Below are 22,295 nucleotides of genomic sequence, written 5' to 3'. Positions count from 1 at the left end.
AAATTCATACGAGATGTTACAAAGCAAGAAAAACAGTAACATCTTTTTTCGTTTGGAGGATTTTAGGTTCTTAAAACAAACTTTTTTATGTAGCATAACTTTTACTTTTTGTTATTCGGTCACTAATCGAGACACCATTCTACATAAGAACTGCGCAATGGCTGACATGAAATGAATGTTGTAAAAACGAACGGTTCCTTGAAATGCTATCGCGATAACTTAGGTCTAGTTGTTCTGAAACGATCCATCTGCCTGGATTTAACTTCGGTAATATTGAAAACCTTCCAGACGAATTTTGACGAAAACATAGAATTAATTAATTTTTGGGGCTTTTCTGGCGTTACAATCATTACTAAAGTCACTGACGTCCAGAAAACTTTGAAAATTTAAGCAACTCTCTTGGATAGATGGCTTTCGTTATCCTGAATATGTTGGGTAAATAGAATGAAACAATATAAAAAGCATATGAAGATGAATTAGAGATACGACGAATGCCATTAACCAGACTTTGGAGACAGAAATCGGAGAGAGAGAGAGAGAGAGAGAGAGAGAGAGAGAGAGAGAGAGAGAGAGAGAGAGAGACTAATTCAAATGCCGATGATGGAATCATGCTTTGGGGTTGCCGGGGCAGGGGGAATGGATGGGGTGACGTTCTTCAACATAAATATGGTCGGATGTATCGATCACTCTACAGTTCCAATCTCCGGAACATAGGTGAAGGTAAGGACTAGTTTACTTCTGGTCTAGCAAGTAATTTAGGATATTCTAGATGGCTTTTATCTATTATTATTTTTTTTTACTGAGACTAAAATGATAAATGAAGCCCAGGTACAAAAAATAGAAACCGTCCTAATATAATTGCATATAGTTGGCACTCGATATTTGCTGTTGACCTATGCCTTGACATGAACCGCTCATCGCGGAGAAGGATTCCTTATCAATATCTGTGAAAACTGCATATGTGCTGTTGCTGTTATAATACCAGTAACATAGATCTAATAACCATTCTTTTTTTACCTTAATACCTATACCAATCTCGATATGGATATTTTTTCTGGTTTTCCTTAATACTCCTCTACGTATATGCTTAAAAAGTAAATCGGGCTAAAATCTATAAGACATTTAGATATCGAGATATTTACCAATAATTGTTGTTACCCACTTGCAATTGTTTGTAGGTTCTTTGTAAAGTTTCGACGTTCACGCGAGTGGTGTTCCCAGTCATTGTCATTAAGGATGGCAAGAATATCTAGCTTGTCTTTTGTTACTTTCATTTGGAAAAGTGGGTATACGCGAAGAATGCTTAAACATTATTGGTTCTTGTTCTCAATGTTTTTTAACCAATTAAGTGGGACTCCAGAATTCAGGTATTGTTTGAATCATTAAACAATTTCTACAGTCTACTTAGTTCAATTCTTGGCCATGGTTCGTTTGGTGCAAATGTGATACTCTTGGAGTCTTGTTCCTTGAACTTATTCGACTTTTTAAAATGTTTATTTATTTTATTTTTAGGGTTTGTTTCACATTTCTGGCGTTTACCTTTGTGAAAAATTGGTAGTTCAAAGATACGTCAACCCTTTGTATTCTAATATTTTTGGGACAACCAGAGGCGGCTCGTCAGTAGGCACTATGGAACTGCAGCACCCCCCATGGATTTCATATATATGCACAAAATTATGAATATATTTACATGAATATGAGAAATTAGGTATAGATTATCAATAATCCTTAAGAAATTATTACCATTCTCTTACTTTTATTTTAAAAAATGAATGAAAAACTGAATTGAAACAATATGAGGAACTTCGGGGCTCAGCAGTTCTAATTTTGCTAGTAGGGTGATAATGTGGTAGCCAACCCGTGCGTATAGGTGACGGGAGCACTGCCAGTGCCCTCTCGTGACTCGTCTCGCTCGACGCGAGCATAAGCAGTGTCAGTCTAGATGTTGGAGGAAAAAGGTGTGGTTTGAAATTCGTCAAAGCTTAATCAGTATGTACTATTGAACGCCTAAGCGGCGTGGTTGGTATGGTATTAGCGTCCTACCTCGGTGGTTGCGGGTTCGATTCTCGGTCATTCCATTGAGACGTGAGAGATCTGTATTTCTGGTGATAGAAGTCCTCTCTCGACGTGGTTCGGAAGTCACGTAAAGCCGTTGGTCCCGTTGCTGAATAATCACCGGTTCCATGCAACGTAAAAGCACCATACAAACAAACAATATGTACTATCAGTGAAATTAGACAAATTAGGGACGATACTGATGATATGTAATGTGATGCAGAATAATCAACTTAATGGTGAGTTGCAGTAAATGGGAAATTATGGTAACCACATTAATATCAATGAGTAAAATTTAAAATAGTAGCTTTCGGCAACGGTTCTGCTGCCTTCCTCAGTGTGTGTATGCGTGTGTGTGTTTATGCACTTGATATAAAAGAATTTGAAAAAAAAATACGTTAATAAACAGCCCTCCTATGAATGATAGCCACGAGCCGCCACTGGGGACAACATTAGGAACCAACAACTTTGAGTGGAGGGAAATAGATTGAAATAGGTACCAGCATGTATTTGACACCCCAATAGGACTAATGCAAGTTTTGATTCTGATTAAGGTAAGGTTTACTGAATGTGTTTAAAAGAGATACCACTTACTAGGTAATTAAAGCACTGGTGACCTAGTTTATGTTGGAGGTTGGGTCACACGGGGACAAACCCCTCCTTGCAGGCTTGCAGCCAGGTAGGAGCTGTCGTTCTAGGTTAAGTTTGGTTAGGTGTTGTTAAGTTAGGTGACTTAGGTGACGACACTCTTAACTCTAATTTACAGTGCCTTAGGCTAGGTTAGGTGTGGGGTCCAGCGGGAGTGCAGAAAGACTGAGTTAAATTGAAATTTTGATTTACAGTGCCCTAGGTTAGGCTAGTATAGAAGTAGCTACACCCTTTAACCACTTCTTGTCTCTAGGAAGAGCAATACCATGTCAAAGTGGCGTACATTGGCTTCGGTCTTGCTTCTACTAGTCTTATGGACGGAATTCGTGGTTCCCAATTACGTGGATGACGAAGAATGGGAGGATATGGAAATGCCACAGAGGATGTCTGACCCGACAGAGATTGCAGAACAAGACAGCATGCGAGACAGTGACCCAAAAACTTTCCTGATTTGTATGAACAATGGATGTACAGCTCAAGGAGGAACGTGTGGATTACACTGGTTCAGCCGATGCAGAGTGAGGAACTCCAGTTGGTGTAGAGGATGGTGCACCTGTTGCATACGTGAGTTATATATCCAAGATTTTTCTGTAATTATATTTCCTTTTACATCTGTTTTTACGAATAATTAAAAAAAATAAGAAAACTGATAACAGATGCATTGCAGGCAAAGCACCGCTAGAGCACTGAGCATCAGCCTAGCCCTCATTGTGCCTTAGAAATTCCTTAGCAAAATATTATTAGAATAATCGTAGCTCTTCTCATTGTTTAGATTTGGAGCATTTCAGCAACAGACGAAGTCACTTATGAAAATGGAGTTTTCAAACACTCCAAGAAATGGCATTTGCCCATAAATGCAATTTATGAAAGTGTCTTTGCGAGAAGTATTCCGGTATTGTTCTAGGAATTATAAAGACCTTGAAAGACAATTTACGTAATGATGCGCTCAGAATTCTCGGCGGGGTGTATAATGCCTTCCGTGAGACTAACGCATTATTCAAGATTTATTGCAGCATCCCTTGGGCTATCTTAAGTGCAACTTCTTTCATTCCTTTTATTGTACCTCCGTTCATATTACCTTTTTTCCATGTTTCTCTCCAACCTCGGCTAAGAATTGTTTCATAGTGCAACTGCGATGTTTTCCGCCTGTGGCGTCGGTGTGTGGCGGGGATGCGGATGTGGCGAGCTGTCGCTGATCCCCGCCGCAGCCTATAAACAATGGAAACCTATAGGAAGGCACATCCCCGCCACATGCTGACGCCACTTTGTAGCGCCACAGAATGGCTCGCGTACTCCTGTCCAAAATTTTGTTTACTGTAATTTCCCCTCCAGTGCTGAATGACCTTATAGGTCACAGCCCTTGGCCTTTGGCCTAAATTTTGTATTCTGTTCCATTCATTCCCAATTCCATTCAGGCCTGTGGAAAATAGTTGCATCTTTGTAAATGCTTGGACTTGAAGATCGTTCCTTCATTTATCTGTTGAACTAAGATTTAATATTGAGTGAATTAAAACAAATAAAACTGTTAATTCCAAAAGATAGATTTAGAGAAACTTGAAGCACCCTTTATTCACATAAAAAATCTGATGCAAGAGAAACGAGCGACATCACAGCAGTAGGTACTACTGATGTCTGTTCAATATGTTTATGTTTTAGAGGAAACATTATCTTCGCCAAATAACTTTGGATTATGCCTAATTGGGAGACTGGCAGAGAACATTGTCGAGGACTTTTTGATTAATTTGTTTTCTTCTTTTCCAACCCCAGCGTAAACTCTTCAGGCAGACACACCAGCATCCACTTCATTTCCAAAATAAAACAACGGACAAGGACTAACGGAAGAACGCATATGTAGCTCTCGGGGACACAACTAGCGAATTGAAACAACTCTTTTTCCGAACAACAAAAATCGTCATCTACAGTGATAAAAAGACGAAGAAGATCAACCCGTCTGATGTAACGAAATCCCTGCCTACGCCATACAAGACAATCAACATTTCTTTCAGATATATATGTATACGGGGAAACTGGTAATCAGTATCATTGTCATGCTTTGAAGATTACTCGACGATTTTAGCTTTTGAGGTGATTGCGTTATACTTTAGAAAATTGAGTTGTAGTCTTTCGAGTAACAAGCAAAGGATTAATAAAGTCATGCCGTAAATGTAAGTAATCTAGATAAAAATGGTAACTGTTAACCCTTGTTACTACTGAAACGAGAAAAATGTTGCTTCTAATTAGAGAGAAAAAAAACTGAAATTAAATCCACAAGTATCAGGAAGAGCGGAGCTGAAAATATCTCGAGTTGTGTATTCAAAGCAAAAATTGTAAAGTTCAGAACCTTGTCATGTTTTTTTGTTGTTGACTGTCAGCATTATCAATATCAAATGAGTTCATTGCAATTATGTCAGCGAACAGTAAGCACAGTAGCGTAACAGTAAAGCACACACACAAATAGAATTCTTCTTTATATGGACAATATTTTTTCAATCAGGAGGCTTGAGATTTTTATATTTGTAATTGTGCGATGTTCTGGTAGAGGGCACTGAGTGTCGACGGACGCTGAATCCAAGCACTTTTCGAATATGGTTGCGGACAGACTCCTGATGTTTTTGCACAAAGGAAACCATCTTTCTCTTTAACATAACCACAACCACCGCCATAGGGAGCTAGCTCTGTAAGTGTACCTCCCGCTGTCCACCGTTGGCATTACTTGAGGTTCTTTGCAACATCCTTTCGGCCTCTAGCTGCAAACCCTTTTATTCCTTTTACAATACTTCCATTCATATTCTGGGTCTTCCATCCTTTCCAACTTCTCTAAACAATTTTTTCAACATTATTCTCAGCGCTCATTGACCCCATACGTCCCAGCGTGTGGTATGTGGCTGAAATTTTATATTCCGATTCCAATTATATCAACACAAGCACCAGCACAGATCTAATGATTTTTGCACTTGAGAAATGTATTGGTTATGGAGAAGCTGTTTGAACCACTAAATAAAGTTTTGCTGACACGAAGATGTATATAGAGATATTTTACCCTTTAAGAGCAGCATCGATTTATTTACCTCAAGCAAGTTTCATTCCATCAGCCAGACGATTCTGTTCCTAGGACTAGGTTGGGAATTTAAGTTCGATTTAGGCTGAGCAGGCCTTTGGTGCTCCCGGAATCTCTTTGATTTCGTACCGACAAAGAGGAGGGATCGCAGTTCGCTGGTAAGGTACATTGCAAAACCACAGTAATGTGGTATAATCCCATAAAATAAAGTTTCATATGTTAACTTTCAATCACAAGGCGATTGCAGAATGAAGGTTTCTATTTTCAGTTTTATTTTTTTTTTTTATCTTAAAAGAATATTTCACAGTAGCGTAAAGTCCTCAAGTTACACAAGAGTTATAGTGTAAAAAGAAAAAAAAATTTTGTCTGATCTTCTGGCTTCTAATTATTCTTCTTAGTTCCTCTCACAAATTTCTATCAGTGATAAGGAGAAACATCTCTTCTGAACCCTGAAGGCTTGAGAGCTGCAAATCCACCCAGCTGATCAAGTAACTAAATTATACAAACCAGCTCTCGGATCAAAACAACACACTTTTTTTATTTCTTTTATAGAGGAACATAGTATGAACACAGCAGTAATGTGGACTTTTTTGTGAAATGTTAGAAATTCATTATTCACATTTATCCTAACCATGAACCACCGAACTCCTTTAGGCTGGCACACAACTTAGCGGGTACTGCAGTTAATCGGAAAGGGAAGCCAATCGAAAGATTGCCTCCAACAGTTTCTTATTCACTGTTCTCGACGACGCCTGCATTAACTCAGTCCTGGAGAGGTAAACCAGAAGAGGGTCGCCGCCATCCATTGAACTGACAAGAGTTCTTTGTTAGACAAGAAAACAACTGAGTTGACTATCATTTATTTTTTCTTTTCTTTTCGAAGCTCACTTCAAAGTAAAAAAACTAACGCATATTCAACTCTTCTATTTCTTTCAGTTTCACAATAAGTGCTGAAGCAGAAATCACTCCTTCATGATGAGATTTTGCACGATACAAATGGATTGTTCTTGTTACAATAGGCCGCCGTGAATTTTCCACAATAATGCGAAGTTCACTCTCGCCGTGGTTCGGAAGTCACGTAAAGCCGTTGGTCCCGTTGCTGAGTAACCACTGGTTCCATGCAACGTAAAAACACCATGCAAACAAGACAGTAAACAAACAAGCAAAGTAATGATGGCTTGAAGAGTTCCCCTAAGGGTCTGTGAATAGATATAAAGCACTCAATAACATTTCAGATATTCAAGGTCGAGGAGGAGTGGGAATGATACTAATATTGACCTGTTTAGTTTTAACAAGATATGTAGAGGTAAATGGAAATCTCATTACTGAAAACAAATCTCGTCAGTGTGTACACACAGATATGCCTGCCTAATTTCAAATGACAATGAGTTAGTTTAAAGACTCTTCCGATATGCCCTGCTCACCTAAGATATACAGAAAAATGCAGTAAGTTTACAATAAACGTTGGTTGAAGTTAAGATGAATACAGATTGCGCCTCCAATCAATCAGGATTTAATTTCCTCAAGATGGTTGCTGGGAATCTAGGTTGCTGCACTTCACAAGTTAACTATGTAAGGCCACTGTTACTTAGAAATGAAATGGAAATGAAGTGATCGTGTTTTGTCAGCCAGAGATGAAATGAATAGAGTTAGCTGACGACAAAGCCAGTGCACAGTTCGCTGGAGGTGAATGACCGCCCTCAGTAATGCAGTGTATTTTAAAATTAGAGAGTAAATTGCAAGAATGAATGATACCAGATAGACCACACCCTGAACAGGAAATTAAATTCTGCATTTCCTCACCTTTGCACGGATCACGTTAACTAATGTGATGCGACAGGGAATATATATTTGGCCTCTCTAGCAGGTTTTTGGTTATCCGTATTTCCTTGATTAGTATGGTAATGATAAGTCACAATCAATGAAACCATAAAGTCCCAGTAATTGTGATCATGAAAAATGGTAAGTAGTCCTGGAGAGGACTCCTAATACGTATAAGCCCCATGAGAATAAATGTCAGCACTTATCTGTAGCACAGGTACCACACGATGCCTTATTCATCAAAACAATGTAGGCTGCAGGCCAGGACAGAGAATACGTACAGGTGTACGACAGCTCTACCAGTCAAAGTCGGAATCTGCAGATAAGTTACGTGACAGATCTGTTTCGCGTAGGAAAAAAATCTGATGCAAATTCAGCACCCTCTGTTTCGGAGACGAGTCACCAGTTACAACTAGAAACTATGATCATAGGCGCACCAAATCTGAGGACAGCTGCAAAGGACCTGCGGTGAGAAGATGATAGGACTTTGGCCAGTGGGACTACCAACTAATGTGTCATACATGCGTTATGGATATTCTAAAGGACGGGACATTAGGGAAGGGAGCTTTCAAACCAATAAGATCAAGCGCTTCAGTCCCGGCAGGAATGGGCGATGAAGCAAGGCTATCAGCAGTACGTATGTCACGGCTAGTAATTGCAAAGACTGAATCTGGTTATTTACACATGGCATGGCTGAAAGTCTCGGAGAACATGAATATTATCCTAATCAAGATATTTAATTTTCATATGTAGAACTTTTGATTTACAAAAAAAAAAAAAATAAATAAATAAAAATAAAGAGTTAGGATAAATTCAATGATATATCGAAATTATGTAAGGTAACTGAATAATTCATGTCACAAAATATTTTATGCCCAATGAATCATCGAGGTTGATGGAGTTCAGCTTCTAGGAAAAGAAATTTTTCTTCATTTTGTGAAACGCCCGAGAGAGACAGTCCGTCATGACAAACCTGCCACTAAGAAAGGTCGAACGCATCAGTACCTATTGATGGAAGGATTTAATATAATTCATCATGCAAATATACTCCACCAATGTAAAAAAAAAAAAAAAAAAAATTATTATCTTTTTACTGAAATAATAGTAACACTTTTTGACGGGTTAGTACATTGCCTTCATGGAAACACACGACGACAAAGTATCCAGTGGCAAAATCCAAATTAACAAATTTCCTAAATTTAAACTTGTATTAAAACATCTCGAAACTTCTAACAAATGGGTCTGGAGGTCGTAAAATATGTTTTCCTGTTAATTAAATGTAATAAATTTTACCTAAGATAGAATATTGCTTACTTATAGTGATGGTAAATAATTCAGTCGGCATAGATAAATATTTGATGAATGACAAGGCAGTTAACAGGAGCAACCATGAAGCCCTTTACAAGTGTTTAGTTCATAGCCGGCGTTAGCAGCACTGGTAGCTAGATTCGTCATCGTCCCCTATGGAATAAATGAAATCTTAAAAATATCGTTGAATGTACTTTTTTTTTTTTTAACAAAAGCACCTATATAATTGGGTTTCTAGTGGAAGCACAATCACATTATATTTATTTTTAAAATTTGATTATGTGTGTGTGTGTGCCTGTGCCTGTAATGAAATTGGATAAAATATCACAACTATAATTGGTTTCACTTATAATAATACAAATTAATTTCGAGGCTCAGGAAACTAGCACAGGCTTTGTTTTGTCTCCTGCTTGAGCAGTTACCGTCACCTCCTCATACTGTATTGAACTGAATAAAAAAAAAAAAAAAAAAAAAAGTCAAATTCATAGCACCACCTTTTTATGATGAGTCTGTTTTGAATTAAACTGCAATTTGATGTTTCCGAAGCCGAAGCTGTTATTGGAGCATTATTTATGTCGGAACTGTTACATCGGTAGTTTGCAGTTGGGTAACTATTACTGCCTCAGTAACAAACGATGTTACTACCGTAGCCCAGTTAGAATAGACAAACCGCTGTTTATCTCAGATATGGCAGTAAACAAAATGTGGCGAACTGGAAGTCAAGCATTTGTTGTGCAGTTCAGTTCCGTATATCCGAGTGAACGGTAAAATATTAAAAATTTCGCTTAAGGGAATTTACAGATGGATATTTTATTGTACAAACATGTTACTAAGGTAAGAAAATGTATCATATACAGTATATTTTCGTATATGCGTTTGTATAAACCCCCCGCTACCCAACACACATACACACATACATTATAGGTAAGGACGTAAGTTGGGGTATAGTTTCCATTTATTCCACTAGCGATGGCTGCTCGGTACATCTGCGTCGCATTCTGTGTCGAGCAAGAACTAAAATACAATGATATCCTGTATCCCATTTATAGCTCCAAGAGCATGGGAATGTGGTTGGGGAGGGATTTGGGGTTGGTATTTAAATTGACAATTCTTAATTACTTAGAGGGTGATTAATTATGTACGTTATATTTACATAATGTTTTTCGATAGTGTAACTACAATATTACATTTGTTGACCTTTGAGTACACAACGTAAAACGTCGCACAAGAATTTTTTATAATATATTTTTGGACAGGAGGAAAATGGACTGGGGTAATTCTGGTTAGGGACAAATGGACGGGGGTATTTTGGACAGGGGGAATATTGGACAGGGGAAATTTTGTACAGGTTGAATTTTGGACGGGGGAAAATGGACAGGTAGAAAAATGTACAAGATAAATTTTGAACAGGGAGGAAAATAGACAGGGGGAATTTTCGACGAGGTGGGAGGAATGGATGGGGAAAATGGACAGGGAGGAAAATAGACGGGGAATTTTGGATGGGGTGGGTGAATGGAAAAGGAGGAAAATAGACAGAGAATTTTGGATGGGGTGGGTGAATGGACAGGGGAAAAAATTAACAGGGGTAAATATAGACGGGGTGATTTTGGACAGGGGGAAGAATGGTCACGGCAGTTTTTGACGGGGAAAACTAGACAGGGAATTTTTGTTAGGGAGAAAAATTGACAGTGAGAATTCTGGACAGGGGGAAAATGGACAAAGGAAAAGTGGACTGGGGTAATTTTAGACAGGGGGGAAAATTAAGGGGGAATTTAAGACGGGTGAAAATGGACCATGGAAAAAATTAAGGGGGACTTTTAGACAAGGGGAAAAATGGACGAGGGGAATCTTGGAAAGGTAGGAGAAAGGACAGGGGGAAATAGACGGGTAAGAATGGAGAGGGGGTAATGGACAGGGGGAATTTTGGAGAGGGGAAATTATTGACAGGGTGAATTTTGGATGGGGGAAATATGGAAAGGGGGAATTTTGGATGGGGGAAATATGGAAAGGGTGAATTTTGGATGGGGGAAATATGGAAAGGGTGAATTTTGGATGGGGATACAGGGACAGGAGGAAAATGAACAGAATGAGAAATGGACCGGAAAATGTATAAGGGGAATTTTGGACAAGGGTAAAAATGGACAGGGGGAATTTGGGGAGGGGAAAATGGGACAGGGGGAACTTTTGATAAGGGGAAAAATGGACAGGGTAAATTAGTTACAGGGGGAGAATTGACATGGGGAATTTCAGACGGGAAATTTTGGACAGCGGGAATTTTGGTCAAGGGAAAAGATTGACAGGGGTAAATATATATAGGGGTAATATTGGTGAAGGAGAATTTTAGACAGGATGAATTTTGGACATGGAGAAAAATGGACAGGAACAATCTTTTACATGGGGGAAAATGGAAAGGGAGAATTTTGAATATGGGGGAAAATGGTTACAATGTTAAAATAGTGTTTTATGGGTATTTTATCTTCATATTATACTGTTGTATTGCTGTAAAAAGACATTCATATATATATATATATATATATATATATATTATATATATATATATTTATTTGAGTTTCCCAGGAGTGTTTAAATGAGATGCAGTGCACGTTTCTTCCCTTCATTCACACTAGAATGATACAGTCACCGATACAAGTTCAACAATGAAGACTACAAATCAATTTGAAGTTCTGTTGACGACAACTACTCTGGCTTTGGATAGCTGACCTACTTTCGTCAGAGCTGTGCGACGGTCCTTTCTTTTTCCAACTGGTGCTCTCCTTCGCTGCTGGGCTTCTCGAAGATTCTACAAAGGAGAATGTCCTACCTAGAATAGGCGGGGATAAGCTTTTTGTCCCGCCTGTTGGTCATTCATATTGGTTGTGGATTATCTAACGCCGTCCTTTAGGTGTGATGGATTGACTTCATTCCTCCCCTTGTGGGTGGAACTTATGACGTCACCGGAACTGTCGAGTTTCCTGCGAGAGTGTAGAGGTCAGGTCATAGGTAAATATTTTCATGGGAGCGCTTAGATTAAAACTTTGTGCGTGTTATAGCTACTGTTCGAGACTTTCTGTGACTAATTCTCTCTCTCTCTCTCTCTCTCTCTATCTCTTTTATATTTACGCTGTTCCTAACTGACAGTCTCTTAGCTATCATTGCATATAATACATTTTGCATGATTGGGCCAATACCTATAGAGAAGGCAGGCGATTTGGGTGATAACGCCCAATACCAGTTTTTGGAAACTTACAAATAATGGGGGTCGTTGGACGAGTGGTTTTCGCGCTCGGCCACCAATCCGGCGATCCAAAGTTCGATTATCTGCTTGGCCATCGCGGAATCAGAGGAATTTATTTCTGCTGATAGAAATTCATTTTTCGATATAATGTAGTTCTGATCCCACAATAAGCTTAAGTCCCGTTTCTAGGTGACCAATTGGTTCCTAGCCACGTAAAATTACCTAATCCTTCGGGACTGCCCTAGGAGAGCTGCTTATCAGTTCAATGGTCTGGTGAAACTAAGATATACTCAAGTTTTACAAATCATGGCTATATGTAGCTAATTTGTTTAAATATTAACGCAAAATACAAGATGCAGATACTCTCACCAATGTAACAAATTCATATTCAGTAAAACCTAGAAAGAAAGAAGCACAGCAAAAATATCAATAATAGCACAAAGATACAGAAAGATACAACTAATCATCATTACTAACACACACACACACACACAGAAAGAGAGAGAGAGAGAGGGTGTGTGTGTGTGTGTTTCTGGGTAATTGGTAGCCAATTAAACGTAACTAAGAATATTTTTTCATTATGTATTGTTTGACAGTTTTTTGGCGGTGTGAGGTTCCAGCAACGAAAATGCGCTGTGAATTGATTAGTCTTTTACCTGCCTAATTGTTATTATTCTTAACGTAGAATGCCATGGTCATGGAAACTACTACTAATCCACAAACAATATTATGGTGTGGACACTTTAAACTAACAGAATAGCGTATACCAAAGGTTTAAGGATAACGCTGCCCATACGTGTGGTAAGAGGTATACCTTTGATAGAAAGTGACTTGGGACACGCACAAGATTTGACAGTGACTTGTTCCCCACCCTACCATCTACTGCTACTGACTTAAGCCACTTGATACCCTGAAAACGTTGTAGAACAGAGCCTGACACCGACATCAGGAAACGTAACGTCATATTTACAGAATTCTTTACCATTATTCACTCCTTTCAATAGTGACCATAGCATACTAGCATTATTTGAATGGATGTTGTTCAGTGATAACACAGGTTGATCTTTGACTGGCTAGCATATATAAACCTTAAAACAGCTATGAGACCTTCTTTTCCTTTGTATGAGAAGGTTGCACAGCAGTTGACACTAAGGCTGGAATATTGAAAAACGATCCAAAAAGTAGAAGAAATAGACCCTGATAAAATTAGTTGACCTAAAAGCTCCAGCCTAAGCTCGGTCATATAATACGCAATCTAACTCACCAAAGCCAAGGTAGCAGATATTGGTTCCAAACCCTCCCCAACGCAAGAGGTAGTCAGGGGGCAGGGAAGGACCACTGCAGTTGAGTTGACTTTCCTGGAGAGAGAAGTTAAATTCCTACAATAGCATATTCGCTGCTAATAGCTTTTAGAATATGTCAATCAAAATTGTCAGCGATAATTAACTCGTTTACATATTAGCATTAGCTATAACTCCATCGGCACTGGAAAACGACTTTGCCCCTTGAAACATAATCTGAGTTAAGTTATTTCCTATTACAATGCATCGTGAAAACAATGAAGAAAATATAATTAAGAAAGATATTTTGCGATTGCCCTAGTGATAAAACGAAACTAATAAGATGAGGCTTGTTCACTATGGTATTAAACTAGAAAAGAACTTTAAATTCTCTCTCTCTCTCTCTCTCTCTCTCTCTCTCTCTCTCTCTCTCATAATTTTTTTTCTTTATCTCTGTCCTTATTATTAATATTTCTTCTCTGCTTCTCTCTTTCTATCTTTCTACTAAATACGAACTTGTTACATTGGTGAAAATATCTTAATATTTCATATTGTGTTAGTATTTCAAGAAATCTCTTACGGTATAACAGTAATTTGCAAGTGAACTCAAAATTTTGCTAATTTGCTGCTTTAGATACTGGGTTTGATTGTAAAATGTGCTGCTAAAGAAATATGTGAAATGAATAAAAGTGCTTAGGAAGTCAGTATTCAGAATTAGTATAATTATAATATATATTTATATATATTTACACACACACACACACACACACACACACACACATATATATATATATATATATATATATATATATATATATATATATTATATATATATAATATATATGAGGTGGCTTGCAGATTACAGAACACCACCGTTGACACTGTTGGTGAAAGCTTTGTATCGATCTTGTGGACAGTCGCGTCTCTTGACAGGATACGAAAATCTATAGGAAATATTTAAAAAAAATCATGAATACTGACTTCCTAAGCACTTTTACCTTATTCATTTCGCATATTTCCTTAACTGCATATTTTACACGCAAACCCAGTATCGTCAACAACAAAAACTTTACGCCCACTACCTTCATGAACGATATTAGATTATGGAGACTTTACTCCTTGTCAAGAAAAATACCTGCTTCCCACTCCTCCTTCCTTGGCCTGACGGTGCGACGGCTGTTGGGAGCTTAATTAGTTACTTGTTCAACTGTTTTGAGGGTTCAAATTCGCGGATTCTTGTTCACTCTTGATCAGCGGAGGGAACGAACTATTGTGCGCGATAGTACGAAGTTCTTGCGAAGCAGCAGAGTCATGGGGAATAAAATCGATTTCTTTTAATCACCTTACCCAGTACTTACGATCAAAACAGACTTCACTGTCCCTTCACACAAGAAAAGACCTTCATAAACATCATATTCATATATATAAATATATACTACATGTATATGTGTATACGTAAATGTATACATACAGCTACATATACGTAAATGTATACATACCGCTACATATAGTAAATTGTAGTATAATATGTTATTTGTAATATATATTATATAGTATAATATATATATATATATTATATATATTATACATATATATATAATTAATATATATATATATATATATACTATATATACACATATATATATATATTATATACATATATATATATATACTATATATATATAGATACTAATATATTATTATATATATATAATATATATGTGAACTTCATTGTTCCTAATAATAATAATACATTTCGAGTCTTCTCTGTTTTTCTTATAATTCTCTCTGCTACTCTGATATTGGACGGTTATCAAGTTGTATTGATTTTCTTTGTACGAGAAGGTAGGAAGAAGGAAAACACGTGAGAAGAGGCAGAACTTACGGCTCCTTGTCCATAATAATAATTAATAATAATAATAATTAATAATAACCAATAATAATAATAATATAAATGTATTATTTCTAAAAAAATAGTGTACGGGTATTGTATATTATATTATATATATATATATATATATATATAATATATATTTTTTATATACGTATATGATACATCCATTATTATTATTATTATTATTATTATTATTATTATTATTATTATTATTATTATATTTATTATAGTCCTTCTCTCTCTCTCTCTCTCGCTCTGTCTACTTACATACATATATGCGTACATACGTACATACACACACACACACACATATATATACTATATACATATATATATATATACATACATATACATATAATATATATATATCTATATATATATAAGAATGTACTGTATATAATAATAATAATAATAATAATAATAATAATAATAATAATAATAATAATAGGAAACATATGACAATACACAAAGCACTACACCCAAGAGCAAATACGGACAGACTATACATAACACGAAAGGAAGGAGGGAGAGGACTACTAAGTATAGAGGACTGCGTTAACATCGAAAACAGAGCACTGGGCAATATCTAAAAACCAGTGAAGACGAGTGGCTAAAGAGTGCATGGAAGAAGGACTAATAAAAGTAGACGAAGACCCAGAAATATACAGAGACAGGAGAAAGACAGAAAGAACAGAGGACTGGCACAACAAACCAATGCACGGACAATACATGAGACAGACTAAAGAACTAGCCAGCGTTGACAATTGGCAATGGCTACAGAGGGGAGAGCTAAAGAAGGAAACTGAAGGAATGATAACAGCGGCACAAGATCAGGCCCTAAGAACCAGATATGTTCAAAGTACGATAGACGGAAATAACATCTCTCCCATATGTAGGAAGTGCAATACGAAAAATGAAACCATAAACCACATAGCAAGTGAATGCCCGGCACTTGCACAGAACCAGTACAAAAAGAGGCATGATTCAGTGGCAAAAGCCCTCCACTGGAGCCTGTGCAAGAAACATCAGCTACCTTGCAGTAATAAGTGGTACGAGCACCAACCTGAAAGAGTGATAGAAAACGATCAGGCAAAGATCCTCTGGGACTATGGTATCAGAACGGATAGGGTGATACGTGCAAACAGACCAGACGTGACGTTGATTGACAAAGTCAAGAAGAAAGTATCACTCATTGATGTCGCAATACCATGGGACACCAGAGTTGAAGAGAAAGAGAGGGAAAAAATGGATAAGTATCAAGATCTGAAAATAGAAATAAGAAGGATATGGGATATGCCAGTGGAAATCGTACCCATAATCATAGGAGCACTAGGCACGATCCCAAGATCCCTGAAAAGGAATCTAGAAAAACTAGAGGCTGAAGTAGCTCCAGGACTCATGCAGAAGAGTGTGATCCTAGAAACGGCACACATAGTAAGAAGAGTGATGGACTCCTAAGGAGGCAGGATGCAACCCGGAACCCCACACTATAAATATCACCCAGTCGAATTGGAGGACTGTGATAGAGAAAAAAAATAATAATAATAATAATAGTAATAACAATGGCTATTATCATTACTCTATTTATAGAAATAAAATTAAGGCGTCAAGAAAATTGATCCACAATACTAAATTGAACGTAAGTAAAATTGAGGAGAAAAAAAAATTTGCCTCAGAAAATCCGAGGAGAAATAATATTGGGCTATAAAAATTGAGATTAATCATTTTAGTTGAGTTAAAGTTTAAAGGGAGGAGAAGATAATCATCTCCTACGAGAATTCCTACGTCGGGAGAAGGACTTCATCAGTCAGAAGCTCTGGGAGCGAGAATCCTTCTTCATCCCAACTTGAAGACGAATTATTGCCAGGAGCCGAGGCGGGAGCGAGGAGCCTTCCTCGGATCGAAGGAGCCACTCGCCAGTTTCAGAAACTAGGACTAGTGACATCTGACGTATTTGGCATAACATTACCATGATGTTTGCTATACTTATCGTTGCTTTTGCTCACTTTTGTTAGTTGCCTGTGGATTGTTTAACTCAATTGTTGAGGACCTAATGATGCTTTATTTGGCTGAAGGACCTTCGAGTGGACCACAGGATTTCGACTTTATAGCTGAGGAACTTGTTGTACCCGAAATTATTGCTGATGAACGGGAGAACTTTTGGACGCCAGGCAGGGCCGTCGCCATCACTTGTATGAGTGTGGCCTTGTTGGCTGGTCTGGCGGTGACTGTTTACCGAAGATGTCGTCGACTTGGAAATTACATTCACGAATTGGAAGAAGACCTGAAAATGGAACGAACCGAGGTGGCCAGACTGAGAGATCGTCTGGAAACTCAACAAGAAGGAAACTTGAAGATGGAAGAACGCCTGGATGAGATGACCCAAGATCTCCAATTGTTGGGACTCGAGCGAGGACGTCTGGATGCTGAAAAGATGATGCTAGAAGACGTTCTGGAAAAGAGTAAGCTGAAGGAAACGGAAATGGAACGTCTCTTGAACGGAGCTAAGGACCAGATCGAGTTTCTACAAAATCAAATTGTAGAGAAAGATCTTCTGATTGAACGGGAAGCATTGGAAAGAAAAGAAATAGAAAATCGTTGGGAAGAAGAGGACAAAGTTAGAGGCAGAGACATCCAGATTTTGGAAAGAGAGAGGAATCTTTTCCAGGAGAGGATGGAAAGCGCTCTGAAGGAGGGAACCGAGCTCGCCTCGAGACTAATGGAAGACGAAGCCACCAATCGAGAATTGGCTTCGGCGAACGAAGGCCTCAAGAGGGCGAATGACCAAATGCGAGAAGCTCTGGAAGAGAAAGAGAAGGAGGTCGACCATCTGGAAAATTTGAAGGAAGCCTCTGCACAAGAAATAGCTGGTCTCGAGAAGGAAATTGAAAAGAATCAGCACGAACAGGAGAAGAACCGAATTTTGAACGACGAAGTTCAGCAAATGAGAAACTGGGTTGCTGAACTAGGAGGTCAAAACGCCAAAATGGAGGAGGAACTGGCCAATAAAGAACTGGCAATAAAGTTACTGAAGAAGTCCTTAGAAAATGGAGAAAGCGAGAACAGAATTTTGATCGACGAAGTTCAGCAAATGAGAAATTGGGTTGCTGAATTGGGCGGTCAGAATGCTAAGCTGGAGGAGGAATTGGCCAGTAACAAAATGGAAATGAATTCACTGAGGAATTCTTTACAAAATGGAGAAGCACAGAATATTATTTTGAAAGAAGAAGTTCAGCAAATGAGAAAGTGGGTAGCTGAACTAGGCGGTCAGAATGCTAAGCTGGAGGAAGAATTGGCCAGTAACGAACAGGAAATAAAGTCATTGAAGAATTCCCTAGAAGTTGGAGAAGGAGAGAACAGAATCTTGAAGGAAGAAGTTCAGCAAATGAGAAACTGGGTTGCTGAACTAGGAGGTCAAAACGCCATGATGGTGGAGGAACTGGCCATTAACGACCAGGAAATAAATTCACTAAAGGAGTCTTTAGAATGTGAAAAGGAGAGGAACAGAAGTTTGGCTGAAGAAGTTCAGCAGAGGAGAAATTGTGAAGCTGAATTAGGAGGCAAAAAGGCCAAGCTGGAAGAAGAGTTACATGATAAAGAACAGGAAATGAATTCACTGAAGATTTCTTTAGAAAATGGTGAAGAGACAAACAGAATTTTGAGAGCAGAAGCTCAACAGATAAGAAACTGGGCAGCTGAAGTTGAAAGTGAAAGGGCTGAAATAAAGAAAGAGTTGGTTGAGAGGGACCAGGAAATAACTCTTTTGAAGAACTGTTTAGAAAATGAAGAAGAGAAATACAGAATTCTGGATGAGGAACTCGAGCAAATGAAGGCGCAGCTGGCTGAATTGGAAGGCTTGAATTTAGATATTAAAGGAGAAGTGACCGAAAAAGATAAAGTGATAAAGTCCATGGAGAATGCTCTAGAAAACGAAAAGGAGAGGAACAAAGAGTTAAAGAAAAAATTGCTGAAGCAAGTTGAGAGACTTGATCGCATCGTGGCATTCGCCCAAACCATGGACAAATAATTCAGACATGGATGACAACAAAGGGTCACTCACTACCTTCCGCCAAAGTTTGAGACAGTGTGAAACCGTCAAGTGATGCAAGATGGAAGGAATGAACATGGAAGGTGATGAATGCTGCTGCGTCATGTTCCAGAGGAGCTGTGATCTTCTTGGCCCGTTCAATGGGCTTGACTGCAGGATGGGTGTTCACTGCTGCTCCCCCCAGCAGCAACCAGCAACGGTGAGGTCCCCCCACCTCCCACACACCCATCCTGCAATCAAACTCATTGACTGGACCAAGAAGATCGCAATGCCTCTGGAACATGACGCAGCATCAGTCAAAACCCTTCACATGGGCTTTTCATCAGGCATCCTTGACGATTCTCTCGTCTCCCTGACGGAGGCAGGAGGACCAGCTCTCAGGATAAGACCCAACAGCTGTTTGGAGGAAGGAGGACCAGCTCTCAGGTTGAGAGCCAACAGCTGTTAGGAGGGCCACAGGGCCACCAGAAGGACCCTGGAAGGCCACCTGAGGGATACCAGAAGGATACCAGAGGGATACCAGAAGGATACCAGAAGGATACCAGAGGGATACCAGAAGGATACCAGAGGGATACCAGAAGATGAGTCTGTAGGAATAATCTAGAAGACCAGCTCTGCAGAAAGTAAAGTATGCTATATCCCTTGATGCAGACTTCTAATAGAAGATCTATGTCAAAGCGGGCAAATAGTCGGATATCTAGATCTATTCTTGCAGATGTCTTCCTTCTGGTTATTCTGTTGGAATAATCTAGAAGACCGGCTCTGCAGAAAGTCAAGTATGCTATGTCCCTTGATGCAGACTTCTAATAGAAGATCTATGTCAAAGCGGGCAAATAGTCGGATATCTAGATCTATTCTTGCAGTGTCTTCTTCTGGTTATTCTGTTGGAATAATCTAGAAGACCGGCTCTGCAGAAAGTTAACGTATGCTAGTGTCCCTGATGTAGACTTCTAATATAGAAGATCTCTGTCAAAGCGGGCAAATAGTTGGATATCAAGATCTATTCTTGCAGATTGTTCCTTTCCTTGTCTGGTTATTCTGTTGGAATAACTGAAGACCGGGCCTCTGCAGAAAGTCAGTATGCTTATGTCCCTGATGCAGACTTCTAAATGAAGATCTAGTCAAAGCGGCAAATAGTCGGGTATCTATATCTATTCTTTGCAGATGGTCTTCCTTCTGTTATCCCTGTTGGAATAATCATAAATACCGGCTCGCAGAAAGTTAAGTATGCCCTATGTCCCTTGATGTAGACTTCTAATATAGATCTCTTGTCAAAGCGGGCAAATAGTTGGATATCAATATCTATTCTTGCAGATGTCTTCCTTCTGGTTTATTTCCTGTTGGAATAAATCTAGAAGACCGGCTCTGGCGAAATCCGGTATGCTATGTCCCTTGTGTAAGACTTCCTAATGAAGATCTCTGTCAGCGGGCAAATGTCTGATATTCTTAGATCTTATTCTTTTGCAGAATGTCTTCTTCTGTATTCTAAGTTTGGAAACTAATCTAGAGACCGGCCTCTGCCAGAAAGTCAAGTAATGCTATGTCCCCTGATGCAGACTTCTAATAGAAGATTCTATGTCAAAGCGGGCAAATATCGGATATTGAGATCTATCTTGCAGAATGTCTTCCTTTCCCTGGTTTATAATCTGTGGAATAATCTAGAGACCGTCTCTGCAGAAAGTAAAGTATTGCTATTGGTCTTAATGCAGAAACTTCTAATAGAAGATCTATGTCAAAGCGGGTGGACATAGTCCGGATATCTGGATCTATTCTTGCAGCAATGTCTTCCTTCCTTGTTATCTGTTTGGATTAATCTAGAGACCGGTCCTTTCTGCCAGAAAGTCAAGTATGCTATGTCCCTTGATGCGACTTCTAATAGAAGATCTCTGTCAAAGCGGGCAAAATAGTCGTATTCTAGATCTATTCTTGCATATGTCTTCCTTCCTGGTTATTCTGTTGAATAATCTCAAGACCGGCTCTGCAGAAAGTCAAGTATGCCTTAATGGTAACCCCTTGATTGTAGGACTTTCCTTAATAAGAAGGTCTCTGTCAAAGCCGGGCAAATTGTCGGAAATATCATATCTATTCTTCAGATGTCTTCCTTCTGGTTAAATTCTGTTGGATAATCTCCCGAAGACCGGGCTCTGCTGAAAGTCCAAGTATTGCCTATTGTCCCTTGATGTGAACTTCTAATAGAAGATCTCGGTCAAAGAAAGGCTGGCAAATTAGTCGGATAATCTAAGAATCTATTCTTGCCAGATGTCTTCCTTCTGGTTAAATTCTGGTTGAATAGCTTAAGCACCGGCTCTGCAAGAAAGAATCAATTTTTTATGCTTAATGTCCCTTGTGTAGACTTCTAATTAGAACAATTCTTTTCTGTCAAAGCGGGCAAATTTAGGTTCGGGTCTAAGTCTATTCTTGCAAAAGATTCCTTCCTTCTTGGTTATTCTGTTGGAATAATCTAGAAGCCGGCCTTCTGCGAAAGTCAAGTATCTATGTCCTTGATGTAAGACTTCTAATAGAAGATCTCTGTCAAAAGCTGGGCAAATAGTCGGATAATCTAGATTCTATTCTTGCAGATGTCTTCCTTCTGGTTATTCTGTTGGAATAATCTAGAAAGACCGGCTCTGCAGAAAGTCAGTATGCTATGTCCTTTGATGCGACTTCTAATCGAAGATCTCTGTCAAAAAGGCGGGCAAATAGTCGGATATCTAGATCTCTGCAGCTGTCTTCCTTCTTGGTTTATTTCCTTTTGAATAATCTAATTAAGACGCCTGCAGAAGTCCAGTCATGATATGTCCCTTTGGATGTAGACTTCTAAATAGAAGATCTCTGTCACGGAGCCGTCATAGTCCGGATTAATCTAGAAGTCTTTCTAAACAGATTTTTTCCTTCCTTTGTATTCTGTTGGAAATAATCTAGAAGACCGCTCTCTGCAGAAATGTCAG

The 22,295-nt window shown here is 38.7% G+C and overlaps 1 protein-coding gene and 1 long non-coding RNA gene across 2 annotated transcripts; both read left to right on the top strand.

Annotated features, from left to right (window-relative positions):
• Positions 1-623: 623 nt before the first annotated feature.
• On the top strand, positions 624-5,750 carry LOC135220931 (uncharacterized). Its single transcript, XR_010315821.1, has 3 exons — positions 624-720; positions 2,957-3,267; positions 4,471-5,750. It is a non-coding gene; the product is annotated as an uncharacterized LOC135220931 (long non-coding RNA).
• An 11,602-nt stretch (positions 5,751-17,352) lies between these two features.
• On the top strand, positions 17,353-19,326 carry LOC135221284 (filamin A-interacting protein 1-like). Its single transcript, XM_064259096.1, has one exon. It carries the CDS (start codon positions 17,353-17,355, stop codon positions 19,324-19,326), a length of 1,974 nt encoding a protein of 657 aa, XP_064115166.1.
• The last annotated feature ends 2,969 nt before the right edge of the window (positions 19,327-22,295 follow it).

This window comes from Macrobrachium nipponense, chromosome 2 (assembly GCF_015104395.2).
Source record: "Macrobrachium nipponense isolate FS-2020 chromosome 2, ASM1510439v2, whole genome shotgun sequence".
In the NCBI taxonomy this organism is placed as follows: Eukaryota; Metazoa; Arthropoda; class Malacostraca; order Decapoda; family Palaemonidae; genus Macrobrachium; species Macrobrachium nipponense.
Note: the sequence above shows the minus strand (reverse complement) of the source record. Positions and strands in the feature narration are given on the sequence as shown.

Bases quoted from the DNA above. Each gene is read 5' to 3' on its own strand.
- LOC135221284 (XM_064259096.1), top strand. From the start codon at position 17,353: ATGATGCTTTATTTGGCTGAAGGACCTTCGAGTGGACCACAGGATTTC.